Raw genomic sequence first — 23,086 nt, forward strand, 5'->3', positions numbered from 1 at the left:
CCACAATCCAGCGCTCGCAGTTAGAGCAGTTAAAGAGTACAAACTCTTATCTTCAAAAAGACCTCGTCGATTTTTGATAAAGAATGGATAATCATATTGACAAGGCCAAAGAGGCAACAAAAGAAGTACTGGGCAATTGGAGCGCCGAGTGTGAGGAGTTAAGTGATAGTTTAAAGGCAGCAGCAGCTAAAAATGCTCAACAAGATCAATCCATTGAAGTATTGAAGCAAGAGTTGGCCAATTTGAAAGTAAATGAGGCTAAAAAGGGTGAAGCCATCGAAAAAAACGGAGGAAATGAATGACCAATTGTGGTCAGAGCTTGAGCAGCTGGGACACTACAACCAGTATTTGGCAAACGAATGCCAAAAAAGATACTGTCAATGATCGACAAACGATTTCTGATAAAAACAAAAAAGCTAAAACAAAGGTAACGGAGAAATATTTATTCGAGAATCAAAACAAAAACATTATGAACCGGCCTGCTACGCTATATGAGATTTTGTTGGTAAAAATTCGGCTTAAAAAATCGGATCAAGAAAAACTGCCACAAAATGAGATTGTTGACGCAGCCTGATGCTGGTGGAGCCAAAGAGTTCCTCATGACCATCAACCGATCATATGAGATTCTGACAAATGATGCGGCGCGAAAAGCGTACAACATATTTGTACTTGACGAGGCAGAAGAAGTTATGAACGACAAAAGCTGATAATTAAATTTTCCATATGAAGCTACAAACTATTCGTATAGTAAGGCGTTCATATAACAAGATCTGTTGATGAAAATTTTGCCTGATTTTGAGTGATTGGGACTCTCTATTCTTGTTAAGAGTGGCACTACGAGTGTCAAGCGTATACAAAAAAAAGATGTACTAACAACCGTGAGTTTCAGGGTTAAAGATTGAGTTTAAAACTTGATTTATTTGCTGATTTATGGCGGACACAATGACGATAAGTAAAAAAAGACCATTGATTAGTAAAAGCTCGGGTTTCGAGCCAAATCAGCGAAACTGACATATCTTTGTAGACTTGGTTAATTTACAGTGATGGTAGAACTGATATTGGGTACCAACAACAGCCAGCATTAAAATCATTCATTGAATATCAGACCTAACCACAGAGCTAACCACTCTTATAAATCTTAATTTCCTTAACCGAATTTTCTTCACACATATCTACTTTATAATTTATCTTCTAATTTTGCATTTTAAGCAAGTACCACCCTCGATTAGCCAAACACATAGATTATTGCACACGGGCGGCTAACACAGTTGCTCAACTTAACTCCGACAACTTACGCCCGCCTCCGGGATTGGGAAAAATCGCTTTGTATTGCAACCATTGGCAATTATTTGATTGCAAGAATTGATTGTTGACTATATTCAAATAAAATCATTGATAGAAGCGATACAATTAATTGTCCCATAGTTAGATAAAATTTAAAAATCAGTCTCACGACTCAGAAAACCGGCTTTAAAGAACAATTTCTAGATTACGAATGTTTCTCACAGATCGTACGTAACTTGACATATAACGATCTTGAGAAACTTTTCGATTCATAAATTGGAAGTATTCCCCCTGAACGCAGAGTGACCGGATAGCAACAGCAATGTATGGTATTGCTATTCTTCTGCTCATAGCTTTACTTGGAAATCAGAATATCAATCATAGGTGGAGCGCCAAAAACGGTAATGCCTCTGCTACCCTGCAGTCTGGAAAATTGTACTCGAACAGCTTAATGATCATATAAATGCCGCATCTTTTCATTTTTTGCCCCCAGCTCTGGGTACATATTATTTGCAAGACCCAGACGCATGTGTCACATTTGTACATGATGATTTACTAGGTAAAAGCACGTCATCTGTAACTGCGGGGAGCACATACGGAAAAGATCCCAAATGTCCGATTTGTCAATTTGCTCAACGACTTATGTGATGATGTTGAGACTGAACCCTGTCGTCAGAGTTTGCACAGAGAAACATCCACAAATACAATTACAACAACGAATGATGACGCTCAATTAGATGTCTTAGCAAATGGGCTGTTTGGTTTGCGCTTCAGTGAATCTATTGATGTAAAATTGTTTTACGCGTTTGCTAGGAGTTCCCTAAAAACTTACCGGATTCATAAAAAATCACAACAGCATCAAAAAAAGGAAATATGAACAGAGAAGTTGTGAATTCTTGAAGACCACCTTTTGCCTATTCATCTTCTGCTGTCCTGGGGAGCTAGCCCGTCGGCCTCGAATGCCATACAGAGGTTGGAAGCAAAGTTCAGTGAATGATAAATGGAATTTCATGCAGACAATACTTAGCTTTAAAATCAAAATCAAACACCGTTTTCTTACTCTACTTTGAAATTAGAGTGAAAAAATTTCATGACGCAAAACGTTTTTTTTTTTTCACTTCCTGATTCGGCCTGACCAAAATCACTACTACAATTTTATCTTGATTCAACATGAAATTGGGAGAACAGATCTTAAAAACACAGCGCCTCAATACAATTCAAATTATTTGAATTGTAACAAAATTAGGAGTGCTATAATAGCAGGCTGAGAAGCCGGATGTGAGCAGCTATTAATTTAATTTTTACCAAAAATATTACCTGAAGCAGCTCATTTTCATATGTGCTATTCATAATACATAATTGAGGCACTAAAAACTAAAACGTAACATTTAGGTAGCCGGACTCAATTTGACAAATTGGTGAGCAGCCTGCCGGGATGTAAACTACGTTGATCCAATTGACCGACATTGTGTTTGAAACAGTGAATTGGCAATGGGTATTCTAAATTAGTGCAACGTTTTATCAGACTAGTAAACTGCAGGACAATAAGCTCAACACTTATACAAACACGCACTTACCCTATTAGTAAATTTTGATAACTTAGTGTACTATGACTTCTTAGAGCGGGCTTTATCCAGTTTCTTTTGATTTTATCCCTAAGACCTTGACCGTAATCACTATTTTGCGTAGTAATGTTGCAATTGTTTCTGGTTATTGGTTACGTGACTCTGTTTGCAGTCACTGAAAACTTATGGCGTTTATTGAGATCCTCAAAACGGCTCGAGATATTAAGTCAAAAATTGAACCCTGTCGTCAGAGTTTGCACAGAGAAACATCCACAAATACAATTACAACAACGAATGATGACGCTCAATTAGATGTCTTAGCAAATGGGCTGTTTGGTTTGCGCTTCAGTGAATCTATTGATGTAAAATTGTTTTATGCGTTTGCTAAGAGTCCCCTAAAAACTTACCGGATTCATAAAAAGATCACGCAGCAGCATCAAAAAACAGAAATCTGAACAAAAAAATTGTCAAATCTAGAAAACCACCTTCTGCCCATTTATCTTCTGCTGTCAGGGGAACCTGGTCATCTGCCTCGAGGTTGGCAGCAAGATTCACTGAATGAAAAATGGAAAAACAGCCAGACAATTCTTAGCTTCGCGCTCTTTCATAGCTCTGTAATCTGCCTCTCTGGTGAGTGATCAGTTTTCCGGCGCTCCTTGTTGACGCTTTCACTAGAGCCATAACAGAAGAAGTGCAATTTTTGTCTATCATCATCATACAAATTATTCAAATATAGATCTAAAATAATCTTGAACTCTTTCCTACTCCTCCAGAAGCTAATTTTTTTCGAGGCTCTGACGTTTGACTACTGGCAGAAAGAATTTTTTCTATATAGGATGTATGACTTCGCGCCCCTGGAGTTGAGGGATGACAAAAATTGAGAGCTTCAGACCCGAAGGCCTGAGCTATAAGATCCCCAAAACATTTCTCGACTTTAGAAATCGTTGAACCCTGTATTCAAGACAGTGATTGCCGCCAGTCTGAACTTTAACAACAAAATAAGAAAAATGTGAAATTGTACCTAATTTCAGAGACGAAAAGACGTCTTGAACTATAAAATCTATTGTTTCCTACACAGAGGCTACAAATTAAAAAAAAGAAGAAACTAGCCACCGGACCGACATGTTTTTTCCGGCCAATCACTTCTGTTCGGTACGGCATTCACAATATTGAAAATATGCAGATATGTTCATGATTGCGTACAGTGGGTATTCGCTGAAAAATCTGACTACGGTGGTAGCATATGCAATTGGAGACACTCGTGCTTGTGTGTTGATTTGAGAACACTTAGAAACAAAGCTTGGACTAGTAAACAAGGATGAGGATTGTTTCCACTGTTTTCAATCCTACACTCTAAAACTCCCTCGTGTCCAATCAAATGATTTTTTTCTCGTGTGATGAAAAGCCACACGATTATCGTGTGAAAAATGCGTCTCGTGTGATTTCACACGACAAAAATCTTCCTCGTGTAATGAAAAATTACACGATTTTTCATGTGAAAGATTGTATGAGGAAAATTTGCAATTTTTATAGAAATTGTACACAATCTTTCGTCCCAGTTTCCTTTAGAACACAATTGTGTTCGGTGAACCTTAATTTCATGCTATATTGGGCTTTTTCCAGTGATTAGAACCAAAGATATTACGTAAAAACAAAAAAAAGTGAGCCACCCAATTTAATGTTGCGAGAAACTTGTTTGCAACGCTCAGTTTATATGACTAACAATTCCACTTCTTAATTTCAGTAGCTTGCGAGATTGTTTGCTCAAAAAAATTTCAGAGCTGGAGAATGAAAGAACATCTAACAAGTTACGGTCGTTACAGTATTGCGAGATTTGTAATAATTTTTCTTTATTTTTGTCAGTTAAAAAGAGAGTCTGCTGAACCCACAGGAAATTACGCCAGTTGTTTCAATTGTAATTTTTTGCCGTGGTCACTAAACACACAAAAAATGACCCCATTAAAAAGGGTTTAGAATTTTTAAGGATAAAGTTTTCAACGTATATGTAGCGCACTCAATAGTTATAGGCCAAAAATGCTTCTTCAATATTTCAAAATCTGCGGGTCTTTTTCTCGTCCCAAATTCCATTAGAACACAAGTCTGTTTTGTCAATGATAGTATCATGCTACATTGGGCTTCTTTCAGTGATTAGAACCACAGATATTACTTGTTTTCAACGCTCATTTTTAGTGACTGACAAGTTTCATATTTCAGCAGCTTGAGAGTTTGTTTTGCGCACAACAGATTTCCGTGCTGGAGAATACAAAAAATTAACAGGCTACCGCCGTTACTCTTGTGTGAGGTTTGTACCATTTTTTCTTAGTTTTTGTCATTTTAAAAAAAGGTTTGGTAAGCTCAAAGGACTATACATGAGTTGTTCTAAATATAAATTTAAGCCATGGTCACCAAGCAGCCAAAAGTGGTCCCATCAAAGAGGGTTTTAAACATTCCACTGATGATGTGTTCAAAGTATATGTAGCGAACTAATAGGTTTAGGCTCAAAATGCTTCTTCAATACTCCAATGTCTATGGGTCTTTTTCTCATCCCAATTTGCTTCAAATTAGAAATCTGTTCTGTGAATGATAATTTCATGCTACATTGGGCTTTTTTCAGTGATTAGGATTTAAGATATTACGTAAAAACAAAAAAATGGGTTAAAGTGGGCTACCCAAATTCATGTCAAAAAAACTTGTTTTCAACCCTCATTTTGGGTGACTGACAGCTCCACCTCATGGTAAGTTTCATATTTCAGCAGCTTAAGAGTTTGTTTTTGCAAAACAGATTTCCGAGCTGGAGAATAAAAAAGAATTCAACAAGTTACCGTCGTTACCGTTTTGTGAGGTTTGTACCATTTTCTATTTGTTTTTGTCATTTTAAAAAAGGGTCTTGTAAGCTAGATCAAAGGGCTATACATAAGTTGTTCTAATTAAAAATTTATGCCATGTTCACTAAACAGCCAAAAGAGGTCCACTTTAAAAAAAAGAAACATTTCACGGATGATATGTTCAAATTATATATAGCGACCTAATAAGTTATAGGCTCAAAAAGCTTCTTCAATACTCCACTGTCTATGGGTCGTTTTCTCGTCCCATTTTGCTTTAAATTACAAATCTGTTCTGTGAATTATAATTTCATGCTACACCGGGCTTTTTTCCTTTTCAGTGATTAGAATTTAAGATATTGCGTAAAAAAATGGGGTAAAGCGGACCACCCACATTCATTTCGCAAAAAATTTGTTTAAAACACTCAATTTGAGTGACTGGCAACTCCATTTTGTAGAAAGTTTTATTTTTCAGCAGCTTGAGAGTTTGTTTTGTGCAAAAAAGATTTCAGAGCTGGAGAAAAAAAGTGAAGTTACAAAGTTACCGTGGTTACTGTTGCGTGAGATTTATACCATTTCTCTTTGTTCTTGTACTTTAAAAGGAGAGTCTGGTAAGCTCAGGGGACTCTACGTTAGCTGTTTTAAATGGAAATTTATACCATGGTCCCTAAACACCCAAAAGTGGTCCCATTAAAAAGGGTTTTACACCTTTCACGGATGAAGTGTTCAAAGTATATGTAGCGAACTAAGGAGTTATAGGCTCAAATTCTTCTTCAATACTCCAATGTCTATGGGTCTTTTTCTCATCCCAATTTGCTTCAAATTAGAAATCTGTTCTGTGAATGATAATTTCATGCTACATTGGGCTTTTTTCAGTGATTAGGACCAAAGATATTAAGTAAAAACGAAAAGATGGGGTAAAGTGGGCCACCCACATTCATGTCGCAAAAAACTTGTTTTCGTCGCTCATTTTGGTTGACTGACAACTCCAACTCGTAGAAAGTTTCATGTTTCAGCAGCTTGAGAGTTTGTTTTTCGCAAAACAGATTTCCGAGCTGAAGAATAAAAAAGAATTCAACAAGTTACTGTCGTTGCCGTTTTGTGAGGTTTGTACCATTTCTTCTTTGTTTTTGTCATTTTGAAAAAGGGTCTGTTACGCTCAAAGGATCATACATGAGTTGTTCTAATTAGAAATTTTTGCCATGTTCACTAAGCAGCCAAAAGAGATCCACATTAAAAAAGGGTTTTAAACATTTTACAGATGATGTGTTCAAAGTATGTGTAGCGCACTCAAGAGTTGTAGGCTCGAAATGCTTCTTCAATACTCCAATGTCTATGGGTCTTTTTGTCCCAATTTGCTTCAAATTACAGATATGTTCTGCGAATGATAATTTCATGCTACATTGTGCCTTTTTCAGCGATGAGGACAAAAGATATTACGTAAAAAAAATGAGGTAAAGTGTGTCACCCACATTCCTGTTGCAAAAAAACTTATTTTCAACGCTCATTTTGGGTGACTGACAACTCCAACTCTTAGAAAGTTTCATATTCCAGGAGCTTGAGAGTTTGTTTTCAGCAAAACTGATTCCCGAGCTAGAGAATAAAAAAAATTCAACAAGTTACTGTCGTTGCAGCTCTGTCAGGTTTGTACCATGTTTTCTTTGTTTTTGTTATTTTAAAAAAGGGTCTGGTAAGTTCAAAAGACTATACATGAGTTGTTCTAATTAGAAATTTATGCCAAGTTCACAAAACAGCCAAAAGAGGTCCACATTAAAAAAGGGTTTTAAACATTTCACGGATGATGTGTTCAAAGTATATGTAGCGAACTAATAAGTTTAGGTTTAAAATTCTTTTTCTATACTCCAATGTCCATGGTTCTTTTTCTCATCCCAATTTGCTTTAAATTACAAATCTGTTCTGTGATTGATAATTTCATGCTACATCGGGCTTTTTTCAGTGATTAGGACAAAAGATATTACGTAAAAACGAAGGAATTGGGGTAAAGTGGGCCACCCACAATCATGTCGCAAAAAACTTGTTTTCAATGCTCATTTTGGGTGACTGACAACTCCAACTCTTAGAAAGTTTCATGTTTCAGCAGCTTGAGAGTTTGTTTTTTGCAAAACAGATTTCCGAGCTGGAGAAAAAACAAGAATTCAACAAGTTACCGTCGTTACCGTTTTGTGAGGTTTGTACCATTTTTTCTTTGTTTTTTTTCATTTTAAAAAAGGGTCTGGTAAGTTCAAAAGACTATACATGAGTTGTTCTAACTAAAAATTTATGCCACGTTCACTAAACAGCCAAAAGAGGTCCACATTAACAAAGGCTTTTAAACATTTTACAGTTGATGTGTTCAAAGTATGTGTAGCGCACTAAAGAGTTATAGGCTCAAAATGCTTCTTCAATACTCCAATGTCTATGGGTCTTTTCCTCGTCCCAATTTGATTTAAATTACAAATCTTTTCTGTGAATGATAATTTCATGCTACATTGGGCTTTTTTTCAGTGATTAGGACAAAAGCCATTACGTAAAAAAAATGAGGTAAAGTGTGTCACCCACATTCCTGTTGCAAAAAAACTTATTTTCAACGCTCATTTTGGGTGACTGACAACTCCAACTCTTAGAAAGTTTCATGTTTCAGCAGCTTGAGAGATTGTTTTTCGCAAAACAGATTTCCGAGCTGGAGAATAAACAAGAATTCAACAAGTTACCGTCGTTACCGTTTTGTGAGGTTTGTACCATTCTTTCTTTGTTTTTGTTATTTTAAAAAAGGGTCTGGTAAGTTCAGAAGACTGTACATGAGTTGTTCTAATTAAAAATTTATGCCATGTTCACTAAACAGCCAAAAGAAGTCCACATTAAAAAAGGGTTTTAAACATTTCACGGATGATGTGATCAAAGTATGTGAAGCGCACTAAAGAGCTATAGGCTCAAAATGCTTCTTCAATACTCCAATGTCTATGGGTCTTTTCCTCGTCACATTTGATTTAAATTACAAATCTTTTCTGTGAATGATAATTTCATGCTACATTGGGCTTTTTTTCAGTGATTAGGACAAAAGATATTACGTAAAAAAGAAAAAAAAATGAGGTAAAGTGTGTCACCCACATTCCTGTTGCAAAAACTTGTTTTCAACGCTCATTTTGGGTGACTGACAACTCCAACTCTTAGAAAGTTTCATGTTTCAGCAGCTTGAGAGATTGTTTTTCGCAAAACAGATTTCCGAGCTGGAGAATAAACAAGAATTCAACAAGTTACCGTCGTTACCGTTTTGTGAGGTTTGTACCATTTTTTCTTTGTTTTTGTTATTTTAAAAAAGGCTCTGGTAAGTTCAGAAGACTGTACATGAGTTGTTCTAATTAAAAATTTATGCCATGTTCCTTAAACAACAAAAAGAGGTCCACATTAAAAAAGGGTTTTAAACATTTTACGGATGATGAGATCAAAGTATGTGTAGCGCACTAAAGAGTTATAGGCTCAAAATGCTTCTTCAATACTCCAATGTCTATGGGTCTTTTCCTCGTCCCAATTTGATTTAAATTACAAATCTGTTCTGTGAATGATAATTTTATGCTACATTGGGCTTTTTTCAGTGATTAGGACAAAAGGTATGACGTAAAAACGAACAAATTGGGGTAAAGTGGGCCACCCACAATCATGTCGCAAAAAACTTGTTTTCAATGCTCATTTTGGGTGACTGACAACTCCAACTCTTAGAAAGTTTCATGTTTCAGCAGCTTAAGAGTTTGTTTTTTGCAAAACAGATTTCCGAGCTGGAGAAAAAACAAGAATTCAACAAGTTACCGTCGTTACCGTTTTGTGAGGTTTGTACCATTTTTTCTTTGTTTTTGTCATTTTAAAAAAGGGTGTGGTTAGTTCAAAAGAATATACATGAGTTGTTTTAATTAAAAATTTATGCCATGTTCACTAAACAGCCAAAAGAGGTCCACATTAAAAAAAGGTTTTAAACATTTTACGGATGATGTGTTCAAAGTATGTGTAGCGCACTAATGAGTTATAAGCTCAAAATGCTTCTTCAATACTCCAATGTCTATGGGTCTTTTCCTCGTCCCAATTTGATCTGAATTACAAATCTTTTCTGTGAATGATAATTTCATGCTACATTGGGCTTTTTTTCAGTGATTAGGACAAAAGATATTACGTAAAAAAGAAAAAAAATGAGGTAAAGTGTGTCACCCACATTCATGTTGCAAAAAACTTGTTTCCAACGCTCATTTTGGGTGACTGACAACTCTAACTCTTAGAAAGTTTCATGTTTCAGCAGCTTGAGAGATTGTTTTTCGCAAAACAGATTTCCGAGCTGGAGACTAAACTAGAATTCAACAAGTTACCGTCGTTACCGTTTGTGAGGTTTGTACCATTTTTTCTTTGTTTTTGTTATTCTACAAAGGGTCTGGTAAGTTCAAAAGACTATACATGAGTTGCTCTAATTAGAAATTTATGCCAAGTTCACTAAACAGCCAAAGGAGGTCCACATTAAAAAAGGGTTTTAAACATTTTACGGATGATGTGTTCAAAGTATGTGTAGCGCACTCAAGAGTTATAGGCTCAAAATTCTTCTTCAATACTCCAATGTCCATGGGTCTTTTTCTCGTCCAATTTTGCTTTAAATTACAAATCTGTTCTGTGAATGATAATTTCATGCTACATTGGGCTTTTTTCAGTGATTAGGACAAAAGATATTACGTAAAACGAAGAATTTGGGGTAAAGTGGGCCACCCACAATCATGTCGCAAAAAACTTGTTTTCAATGCTCATTTTGGATGACTGACAATTCAAACTCTTAGAAAGTTTCATAGTTCAGCAGCTTGGGAGTTTGCTTTAAGCAAAACTGATTTCCGAGCTGGAGAATAAAAAAAATTCAACAAGGTAGTGTCGTTGCCGCTTTGTCAGGTTTGTACCAGGTTTTCTTTGTTTTTGTCATTTTAAAAAAGGGTCTGGTAAGCTCAAAGGACTATACATGAGTTGTTCTAATTAAAAATTTATGCCATGTTCACTAAACAGCCAAAAGAGGTCCACATTAAAAAAGTGTTTTAAACATTTTACGGATGATGTGTTCAAAGTACGTGTAGCGCACTCAAAAGTTATAGGCTCAAAATGCTTCTTCAATACTCCAATGTCAATGGATCTTTTTCTTGTCCCAATTTGATTTAAATTACAAATCTGTTCTGTGAATGATAATTTCATGCTACATTGGTATTTTTTCAGTGATTAGGACAAAAGATATTACGTAAAATTGACAAAAATGGGGTAAATTGGGCCACCCACATTCATGTCGCAAAAAACTTGTTTTCAACGCTCATTTTGGGTGACTGACAACTCCACATCTTAGAAAGTTTCATATTTCAGCAGCTTGAGAGTTTGTTTTTCGCAAAACAGATTTCCGAGCTGGAGAATAAAAAAATTCAACAAGGTACTGTCGTTGCCGCTTTGTCAGGTTTGTGCCAGGTTTTCTTTGTTTTTGTCATTTTAAAAAAGGGTCTGGTAAGCTCAAAGGACTATACATGAGTTGTTCTAATTGAAAATTTATGCCATGTTCACTAAACAGCCAAAAGTGGTCCCATTAAAAAAGGTTTTAAACATATCACGGATGACATGTTCAAATTATATATAGCGAACTAATAAGTTATAGGCTCAAAATGCTTCTTCAATACTCCACTGTCTATGGGTCTTTTTCTCGTCCCAATTTGCTTTAAATTACAAATCTGTTCTGTGAATGATAATTTCATGCTACATTGGTCTTTTTTCAGTGATTAGGACAAAAGATATTACGTAAAAACGACAAAAATGGGGTAAAGTGGGCCACCCACATTCATGTCGCAAAAAACTTGTTTTCAACGCTCATTTTGGGTGACTGACAACTCCACCTCTTAGAAAGTTTCATATTCCAGGAGCTTGAGAGTTTGTTTTCAGCAAAACTGATTTCCGAGCTGGAGAATAAAAAAAATTCAACAAGTTACTGTCGTTGCCGCTCTGTCAGGTTTGTACCATGTTTTCTTTGTTTTTGTCATTTTAAAAAAGAATCTGGTAAGCTCAAAGGACTATACATGAGTTGTTATAATTGAAAATTTATGCCATGTTCACTAAACAGCCAAAAGTGGTCCCATAAAAAGGGTTTTAAACATATCACGGATGACATGTTCAAATTATATATAGCGAACTAATAAGTTATAGGCTCAAAATGCTTCTTCAATACTCCACTGTCTATGGGTCTTTTTCTCGTCCCAATTTGCTTTAAATTACAAATCTGTTCTGTGAATGATAATTTCATGCTACATTGGGCTTTTTTTGTGATTAGGACCCAAGCTATTACGTAAAAACGAAAAAATGGGTTAAAGTGGGCTACCCACATTCATGTCAAAAAAACTTGTTTTCAACCCTCATTTTGGGTGACTGACAGCTCCAGCTGATAGAAGTTTTCATATTTCAGCAGCTTGAGAGTTTGTTTTTGCAAAACGGATTTCCGAGCTGGGGAAGAAAAAAGAATTCAACAAGTTATCGTTGTTACCGTTTTGTGAGGTTTGTACCATTTTTTCTTTGTTTTTGTCATTTTAAAAAAGGGTCTGGTAAGCTAGATCAAAGAACTATACATGAGTTGTTCTAATTAGAAATTTATGCCATGTTCGCTAAACAGCCAAAAGAGCTCCACATTAAAAAAGGGTTTTAAACATTTTACGGATGATGTGTTCAAAGTATATATAATGCACTCAAGAGTTATAGGCTCAAAATGCTTCTTCAATACTCCAATGTCTATGGGTTTTTTTCTTGTCCCAATTTGCTTTAAATTGTAAATCTGTTCTGTGAATGATAATTTCATGCTACATTGGGCTTTTTTCAGTGATTAGGACAAAAGAGATTACGTAAAAACGAAGAAATTGGGGTAAAGTGAGCCACTCACATTCATGTCGCAAAGAACTTGTTTTCAACGCTCATTTTGGATGACTGACATATTTCATATTTCATTTTTCAGCAGTTGGAGAGTTTGTTTTTCGCAAAACAGATTTCCGAGCTGGAGAATAAAAAAGAATTTAACAAGTTACCGTCGTTACTGTTTTGTGAGGTTTGTACTATTTTTTTTGTTTTTGTCATTTTAAAAAAAAGGTTTGGTAAGCTCAAAGGACAATACATGAGTTGTTCTAATTAGAAATTTAAGCCATGGTCACTAAGCAACCAAAAGTGGTCCCATTAAAAAGGGTTTTAAACATTTCACGGATGATGTGTTCAAAGTAAATGTAGCGAACTAATAAGTTTAGGCTCAAAATGCTTCTTCAATACTCCAATGTCTATGGGTCTTTTTCTCATCCCAATTTGCTTTAAATTACAAATCTGGTCTGTGAATGATAATTTCATGCTACATTGGGCTTTTTTCAGTGATTAGAATTTATGATATTACGTAAAAACGAAAAAATGGGTTAAAGTGTGCTACCCAAATTCATGTCAAAAAAACTTATTTTCAAACCTCATTTTGGGTGACTGACAGCTCCACCTCATGGAAAGTTTCATATTTCAGCAGCTTAAGAGTTTGTTTTTGCAAAACAGATTTCCGAGCCGGAGAATAAAAAAGAATTCAACAAGTTACCGTCGTTACCGTTTTGTGAGGTTTGTACCATTTTCTTTTTGTTTTTGTCATTTTAAAAAGGGTCTTGTAAGCTAGATCAAAGGACTGTACATAAGTTGTTCTAATTCGAAATTACAAATCTGTTCTGTGAATGATAATTTCATGCTACATTGGGCTTTTTTCAGTGTTTAGGACCAAAGATGTTACGTAAAAACGAAAAAATGGGTTAAAGTGGGCTATCCACATTCATGTCGCAAAAAACTTGTTTTCAAACCTCATTTTGGGTGACTGACAGCTCCACCTCATGGAAAGTTTCATATTTCAGCAGCTTAAGAGTTTGTTTTTCGCAAAACAGATTTCCGAGCTGGAGAATAAACAAGAATTCAACAAGTTACCGTCGTTACCGTTTTGTGAGATTTGAACCATTTTTTCTTTGTTTTTGTTATTTTAAAAAAGGGTCTGGTAAGTTCAGAAGACTGTACATGAGTTGTTCTAATTAAAAATTTATGCCATGTTCACTAAACAGCCAAAAGAGGTCCACATTAAAAAAGGGTTTTAAACATTTCACGGATGATGTGATCAAAGTATGTGAAGCGCACTAAAGAGCTATAGGCTCAAAATGCTTCTTCAATACTCCAATGTCTATGGGTCTTTTCCTCGTCCCAATTTGATTTAAATTACAAATCTTTTCTGTGAATGATAATTTCATGCTACATTGGGCTTTTTTTCAGTGATTAGGACAAAAGATATTACGTAAAAAAGAAAAAAAAATGAGGTAAAGTGTGTCACCCACATTCCTGTTGCAAAAAAACTTATTTTCAACGCTCATTTTGGGTGACTGGCAACTCCAACTCTTAGAAAGTTTCATGTTTCAGCAGCTTGAGAGTTTGTTTTTTGCAAAACAGATTTCCGAGCTGGAGAAAAAAAAGAATTTAGCAAGTTACCGTTGTTACTGTTTTGTGAAGTCTGTACCATTTTTTTGACTTTGTCATTTAAAAAGAGAGTCTGGTAAAATTAAAGGACTCTACATGAGTTGTTGTAATTGAGAGTTTATGCCAAGGTCACTAAACACCAAAAAAGGTCCTCAATAGAAAGCGTTTATAATTTTTACGGATGATGTGTTCAAAGTATATGTAGCGCACTCAAGAGTTATAGGCTCAAAATGCCCCTTCAATATTCCAATATCTTTGGGACTTTTTCTCGTCCCAATTTTTTAAAACCCAAATATGTTCTGCCAAGGATAATTTTATATTAAATTGGGCATTTTTTCAGTGATTGGGTTTTTTTCACTGCAAATTGTATTAGAATTAGAGAAAATGAAATTCAGAATTTAACCAATTGTTTGATGATCAATTTGATCCCGCAACATTTGCAACATCATAACTAAAAAAGGAATTGGCGGCAAAACTGCAAGGTAGATAACGTGAACAGACAATGTATCACAACTTTAAGTAAACAAATTGAAAAAAGTATGAACGATTAAGATTTGATCTTCAAATTGAAGTGAATGAAATAATCTATGATATTGAACTAGAAAGAAAACTAAATTGTGATTAAAAAATGTTAATAAAATTAGCGCCGCAAAATGATACAATGAATTTTCCAGCTATACCACTTTATCTGGATAATTGGATGCTGTTAATAATAAGAGGCACTTTGGTCTGTGCTTAATTGTGTCGAACTTTGCAACTATGTAGTCCGCGTCATTTGCAAAACCTATTCGCAGCATTTTGTTTTTGTTCAAGCGAAGTTTATTACATCAACATTTTTTTACTCACGTAGATGAACAATTGTCATTGTAGACGAAAATTCTTATCTGACGTACATCTATTCTGAACAGTTTTTTTAAATCGTATTTTTGCTTTTTTATTAAAGTTTTTTCGGAAGTCAATTTTTGATTCAGATTTTTTTTAATAGATTAACAATTGAATGTGAAATATTTGTAAATTTTGTTCCACTTTTTATGAGCATACCATTGGAAATTCACAACAGATTTCCGAGCCGGAAAACAGATTTCCGAGCCGGAGAATAAAAAAGAATTCAACAAGTTACCGTCGTTACCGTTTTGTGAGGTTTGTACCATTTTCTTTTTGTTTTTGTCATTTTAAAAAAGGTCTTGTAAGCTAGATCAAAGGACTGTACATAAGTTGTTCTAATTCGAAATTACAAATCTGTTCTGTGAATGATAATTTCATGCTACATTGGGCTTTTTTCAGTGTTTAGGACCAAAGATGTTACGTAAAAACGAAAAAATGGGTTAAAGTGGGCTATCCACATTCATGTCGCAAAAAACTTGTTTTCAAACCTCATTTTGGGTGACTGACAGCTCCACCTCATGGAAAGTTTCATATTTCAGCAGCTTAAGAGTTTGTTTTTCGCAAAACAGATTTCCGAGCTGGAGAATAAACAAGAATTCAACAAGTTACCGTCGTTACCGTTTTGTGAGATTTGAGCCATTTTTTCTTTGTTTTTGTTATTTTAAAAAAGGGTCTGGTAAGTTCAGAAGACTGTACATGAGTTGTTCTAATTAAAAATTTATGCCATGTTCACTAAACAGCCAAAAGAGGTCCACATTAAAAAAGGGTTTTAAACATTTCACGGATGATGTGATCAAAGTATGTGAAGCGCACTAAAGAGCTATAGGCTCAAAATGCTTCTTCAATACTCCAATGTCTATGGGTCTTTTCCTCGTCCCAATTTGATTTAAATTACAAATCTTTTCTGTGAATGATAATTTCATGCTACATTGGGCTTTTTTTCAGTGATTAGGACAAAAGATATTACGTAAAAAAGAAAAAAAAATGAGGTAAAGTGTGTCACCCACATTCCTGTTGCAAAAAAACTTATTTTCAACGCTCATTTTGGGTGACTGGCAACTCCAACTCTTAGAAAGTTTCATGTTTCAGCAGCTTGAGAGTTTGTTTTTTGCAAAACAGATTTCCGAGCTGGAGAAAAAAAAGAATTTAGCAAGTTACCGTTGTTACTGTTTTGTGAAGTCTGTACCATTTTTTTGACTTTGTCATTTAAAAAGAGAGTCTGGTAAAATTAAAGGACTCTACATGAGTTGTTGTAATTGAGAGTTTATGCCAAGGTCACTAAACACCAAAAAAGGTCCTCAATAGAAAGCGTTTATAATTTTTACGGATGATGTGTTCAAAGTATATGTAGCGCACTCAAGAGTTATAGGCTCAAAATGCCCCTTCATTATTCCAATATCTTTGGGACTTTTTCTCGTCCCAATTTTTTAAAACCCAAATATGTTCTGCCAAGGATAATTTTATATTAAATTGGGCATTTTTTCAGTGATTGGGTTTTTTTCACTGCAAATTGTATTAGAATTAGAGAAAATGAAATTCAGAATTTAACCAATTGTTTGATGATCAATTTGATCCCGCAACATTTGCAACATCATAACTAAAAAAGGAATTGGCGGCAAAACTGCAAGGTAGATAACGTGAACAGACAATGTATCACAACTTTAAGTAAACAAATTGAAAAAAGTATGAACGATTAAGATTTGATCTTCAAATTGAAGTGAATGAAATAATCTATGATATTGAACTAGAAAGAAAACTAAATTGTGATTAAAAAATGTTAATAAAATTAGCGCCGCAAAATGATACAATGAATTTTCCAGCTATACCACTTTATCTGGATAATTGGATGCTGTTAATAATAAGAGGCACTTTGGTCTGTGCTTAATTGTGTCGAACTTTGCAACTATGTAGTCCGCGTCATTTGCAAAACCTATTCGCAGCATTTTGTTTTTGTTCAAGCGAAGTTTATTACATCAACATTTTTTTACTCACGTAGATGAACAATTGTCATTGTAGACGAAAATTCTTATCTGACGTACATCTATTCTGAACAGTTTTTTTAAATCGTATTTTTGCTTTTTTATTAAAGTTTTTTCGGAAGTCAATTTTTGATTCAGATTTTTTTTAATAGATTAACAATTGAATGTGAAATATTTGTAAATTTTGTTCCACTTTTTATGAGCATACCATTGGAAATTCATTCATTAGTTGTATCAGTTCATTAGATCTGACAGTGTGTAAATCCATTGCACGCAAGGCTAATAAGTCAATAGTGGATATATCGATGTTTTCAATAATTGAGAATAAGGCTCTATGATACTTTTTTACATTAGAGGGATGATTACAAAAAAATCTTAAAAGGTTCAATCGACAAGACAACTTCCAATAGTTCATGTTCATTCATAAATCATACTACCCCCACGTTTTTTTTAACAAATTGCGACGCAATTTTAACAAAATTGTCATCTTTCGTGATTTCAAAGCTACACCTAGTTAGTTCCTGCCCACAAACACCACATTTAATGGGGGTCTCAAGTGTTCAGCGTCTGTTTTGGAGAAAAACGGCATTTGCAAGCTATGAGAAGCAAATGCATTTAATCAGCTGCATTTTATATATATATATATATATATATATATATATATATATATATATATACATATATATATATATATATATATATATATATATATATCTATATATATACATATATATATATATATATATATATATATATATATATCACAGAGAAGTGTTCGAAGTGAACAGTCGGTTGACCATTAGAAGAATGACTTTTTCAAACGTTCTAAACTGCGCAATCTGAGTTTCATCCGAGATTGATTTTTGACATGACAATTGAGCTTATTTCAAATTTACTTAGAGTTTTTTTTTTCACTTATCATTATATTGCTTAGTTTCTTATACTGTGAGTTGTGTACTGGATCGAGTTGTGTAATGGAGTGCTCTGGAACGAGTCCTTCTGCAGGTTCTGCAAATGCCGTTAGTAATGCCGAAGAAGAGGTAAGAAGTCTGTCCAATGAAGTTAGGGATCTAAAAATCCGAGTCGGACAACAAGAAAAAATTATTGCTAATTTAAAAAACCAACAGCAAAACATAAATAATCGCTTACGTGCACAGGAGAGGTACTCTAGGAAGAACAGTTTACTGATAGTTAACCCTCCCTTCGATGCTAACAGGGTTCAGAACGTTACCAGCGAAACGCTCAAATTTTTTCAAAATTATCTGGGTGTGAAAATTCAATACGATGCTATTAAAGCATGCCATGTTGTGCCAAGTACTGTTAACAACATAATGCCGACTGTCATATGCAAGTTTCTGTATTTTGAGGACAAAACAATGATCTACAAAAACGCAGAGCACTGAGAAACAAAAAAAATCAAACAAATAGCAAAAATATCTATTTGAACGAGCCCTTACCGGAATGCGAGGCAGCTATCAATGCCGAAGCTAAACGACGCGACTTAATAACCAGCACAAACGACTGCGTGGTTTCAGTGTTAGTAGACAATGGTAGAGGAAAAAACGAATTTGTCAGAGTTACGGAAATTGACGAGTTAGATAATCTTAACGTTATCAAACAAAAAAGAAACAATTGTGACGACGAAGACGAATTTTGCCCTGCTTCAAAGAAACAAAACAAACAATCGCAAAACTAAAAAGAAACGTTCTGGCGCAAGACTAGATTATAACTGATGTTTGAACATGAACTCAATTATTTTTTTTGTTTCGTATTTACTTGCTAACTTGTTAAAATCATTGTTAAAACAAATGTTATACTTTGTTGATGTATTGGGAATAACTGAGAGCTGTTTCCTGCCAACAAAAAAATAGGGGGAAATGCACTATATTTGGTGAATCGTTCCTTCTTAAGCTTTTCTTGTTTTTTTTTGAAACATTGCTTCATGAAGAAACAAAATGGGGGAAGAAGTATAACATAAACAAGAAAAAAAAATAAAGAAAGAAAAAAATTCATTTTGATACTCTGCTCGTGATTTCCGCGAGCAAGTTTCAAGCTGACTGTAATTTCCGCCGTCATCTAGTCTGAAACAAGAGTATTGAGATGAAAAAAAAGTTCTGTGATTTCCGCGGAACATTATTATTTATACTGCATATTAAAGATAGCACCTAAAATAAACAAACTTTCACCCATTGATCAAAGTCATTCTTACATAAAGGAGTGCAATTTTTTTTTTAAAAAATGAAAAAAGAAGGAAAAAATGTCACTGGACGTCCTCTAAGTTAAATTTTAACATTCTTTGCTTCAAATTTTTCAAAATGCTTGAAAACAAAACATGAACTTTTTTTTAATTTTTTTTTATTTCAAATACATTTTTTTATTATTTTTTTATCTCAAATTGCTAATGATTTCATTAGTCAAAGTTGATTGCTCAGATTGTGTAGTTGAACTATTCTCTCATGGTCGTCATAGATAAAAAGTTACTGGGCGATACCAAGCACGTTATCATGCTACAGAACATACGTTCACTAACAAAAAACTTTGATGAACTCACTTTGGAAATTGCGTCTCTGAAAGAAAAACCCATAGCAATCTGCCTAACAGAGACATGGCTTAAAGATAAGTTCTCATCAAATATTTTTCACATAGATGGTTATGATGAACTGGTTACAAGCAATAGGGAAAAAAGAGGTGGAGGTGTTGCAATTTTTGTACAAAATAAATTTAATGTCAAAATACGCGGGTCTCTAAACCTGAATAATATACAAGCGGTTAGTGTTTACTTCAGTATTGGAACAAAAAAGTTATCAATGACTTGTGTTTATATACCACCTAATGCCACCACGATTGCTACTTTTGACGTTCTTAGTACCTACTTGGAACAACATATTAGCGATCCGCAAAGCCTGCATGTGCTGTGCGGTGACTTTAATGTAAATTTTCTATCTAAAGGGAACAAACAATCATATTTAAGGGAATTGACCCAAACATTTGACCTAAAATTGGTAAGTGAGAACCTCATTACACGTGAAACAAAAAATTCAAGTTCTTATATTGACCTGTTCTTTACAAATTTTGAATCAGAGGTTACCAGCCAAAGAACAAAAATAACTGATCACTGTTCAGTTTTACTTAAATTGAAGAATAAAACCAACTTAGAAACAGAAAATAATTTTTTTCAATCGAGAAATTGGGCAAAACTTGAAAATCCTCTTCTTCAGGAAAAAATTAGTTTCGTTCTGTGGCAGCGATTAAAACAATTTGATTCTACCGAAAAAGAAATCAATGATAAATTCAAATGTTCACAAAGAACTGTGCAAGAAGCATTAGATCACTATTTACCTAAGACAACAAGAAAACATGTACAAAAGATCTGGATTGACAACGAAGTCAAAAACGCTGCCGCAAAGAAAAAAGTTTGTTTAAGAATGCACTCAAAGCTCAATCAATATCGGCCAATAACGAATACAAACAACAGTGCAGGAAGGTAAAAACTTTGATAAAAAACAAAATGAAGACTTTTAATCAAAATCAAATTGAAAAAGGTGCAGCAAACACAAACCGAAACTTTTTTAAAGTTTATGGTGACATAACAGGCAAAAAAATTGAAAATTGTGGAAAAATACCATCTCAAGATGAAGTCAACCATTTAAATGATTTTTTTACATCAATCGGAAGGAAAATGAACGCACATTTACCAACGAAATTGTTTCTAAAAACAACCGATAAAGCAGAACAATCTATGTTTCTTGCCGATATTACAGACAAAGAAGTTTTTGATATCATTAATAATGCTCCGAATAAGTAAAGTGAGGACTGTTATGACCTCAATTACTACTGCATCAAGAAATTTTCTTATGTCCTGAGTCCTTTTCTCTCAAAATGTTTCAATGAATGTTTCAATCTTGGCGTGTTCCCTGATTGTCTTAAAATTGCAAAAGTTTTCCCACTTCACAAATCTGGAGATAAGAGTATACCATCAAATTTTAGGCCTATTTCCTTATTACCAACGATAGCAAAGATCTTCGAGAAATTGCTTCAGAGAAAAATTATCTCTTTTTTAGTGACATTTAATCTGCTCTCAAGCTCCCAGTTTGGTTTCAGGGCCAAAAGAAGTGCAGTTGACGCTGTTTTGTTTCTGATTGAACTCTTGCGACAAAAATTATCTGAGAAATCCGTTATGTCTGTTTGCACATTCCTGGATCTCAAAAAAACTTTTGATACGGTAGACCATACAATACTATTAGACAAATGTTGTAATATTGGTTTGAGAGGTCATGTTTTCAATATACTTAAATCATACCTAACTAACCGCTCTCAGTTTGTTCAAATTGCAGAAGTTGTTTCAAGTACTGCTTTTGTTGATATTGGAGTTCCCCAGGGATCGGTTCTCGGTCCTCTGCTTTTCATAATATACGTGAATGATTTGAGCAATACGCAAGATGTTGACAATTTAACTAATCTTGAATCTAATATCATACTTTTTGCAGATGACACAGTTATTGAAACTTCAGCCACCGCCGAAGAGGTTGTGATGAAACACAAAACTCAATTACAAAAATGTAATCAGTGGTTAACTAATAATAAATTGACAATCAATACTGAAAAAACAAAATCAATGTTTTTTGGGAAAATTAAAACTTACTCCAAAAAAGAACAGATTAACATCGATAAAGAGGGAATTGAAAACGTTGACTCAATACGTTATCTTGGAATAACAATAGATAATAAATTGTCTTTCAAAAATCATATTGATGTGGTTAACCAAAAATTAATAAAGTTCATTGGACTTTTCTATAGACTGAGAAAATTTCTTAGTAAAAGTCAAATGATTCAGGTTTTTAAAAGTTATGTTCAGCCGGTAGTGCAATATGGTATACTGATTTATGGAAATTCTGTTTGGTCAGATATTTCATTGAAAGACTCAAAATTAAAAAAACTCATAAGGATAATTTTCAATAAAAGAAAGTTCAACTCAGTGAGTGATCTAAGGAGAAAATTTAACCTGTTTTTAGCAAAAGAACTACACTTGTACGAAGTACTTAAACTGTTAATAAAAATGCTAAGAGACGAATGTGTTGTTAGTCACGTCAAATCTTACTTGAATGATAACGAATTAAACAGAGTAAAAAAAGAAGAAAAACAAAAACGTGTCTTGATTGCGGTGATCGAAAAAATGTGACATACCGATTGAGGTTTAAGGTCCGAAAAATGTTGAATTTGTTGGTTTTTCTGGAACCTTCCTTTGTAAATACGGTTTTAAAAATGACAAATCAAAAAATAAAACATTTTTGCCATATGGTTTTAAGAAATTACATAATTGACAACCAAGACTTCTCAAGTTATTTTTTTTGAGTACGTCTAATTGTAGCCCCCTGAACCCAATTATCGGTTTATTTATATTTTTTTAATTTTTTTTCTGTTTTAACCAACCATGATTTAGTTCAATTACTATAGTAATTTTCTTTCGGTTCTTAATCAACAGTTCTTTGATATTCCTATATTGTGAGGCACTATATTTTGTGCACAGTAAAATAAACTTCTTTTGTGTTGCTCGATAACCGAAAATGAACAATTTATTATTTATTATTATTATTATATATATATATATATATATATATATATATATATATATATATATATATCTATATACATATAGTGTCAGGGGTTTTTTAAATCCCACTGGCATATCCAGGCATTCAACCTTTTTTGAAGCCGAAGGAGCCAAACCTATCACGGCTAACAGTGATGAAGTTGAAACGAAACGTTTTTGGGTCAAATAAAATTTTGTTGACTTAAAGCCTATTGCAGGTGAATATTTGAAGAATATGCTGTTTCTTGTGGTGTGTTTGTGCTTAGATTTTTTTTTTTAAAATCTAATGATTAAGTGGTTCAGTTTTGAGCATTTGATTCAAATTGGCCATGTTTTGGTATTTGTAGGTTGAATTATGCGAAGGCTGGCCATGAGTCAAATTATGCAAATATGGGAAATACCTAATTAAAGAACGTTGCTGACTCTCATTAAACTTTGTATACCAAATTT

At 34.2% G+C, this 23,086-nt stretch overlaps 1 protein-coding gene across 2 annotated transcripts in view; it reads left to right on the forward strand.

Moving 5' to 3' along the window:
• The first annotated feature begins 2,125 nt into the window (after positions 1-2,125).
• Positions 2,126-23,086, forward strand: part of LOC142341165 (epithelial sodium channel subunit beta-like) — a 49,425-nt gene continuing 28,464 nt past the window's right edge. Inside the window, exon 1 of one of the 2 annotated variants that reach the window (XM_075392066.1) lies at positions 2,126-2,256. In XM_075392066.1, coding sequence (XP_075248181.1) covers positions 2,244-2,256 — 13 coding nt within the window. In that variant the 5' untranslated portion in view covers positions 2,126-2,243. Of the gene's footprint in view, positions 2,257-3,180; positions 3,480-23,086 lie in introns of those variants that run through there. The other variant, XM_075392067.1, reaches the window with a different exon arrangement.

The sequence above is a fragment of the Convolutriloba macropyga genome, chromosome 6, assembly GCF_964194025.1.
Source record: "Convolutriloba macropyga chromosome 6, txConMacr16.3, whole genome shotgun sequence".
Classification (NCBI taxonomy): domain Eukaryota; kingdom Metazoa; phylum Xenacoelomorpha; order Acoela; family Convolutidae; genus Convolutriloba; species Convolutriloba macropyga.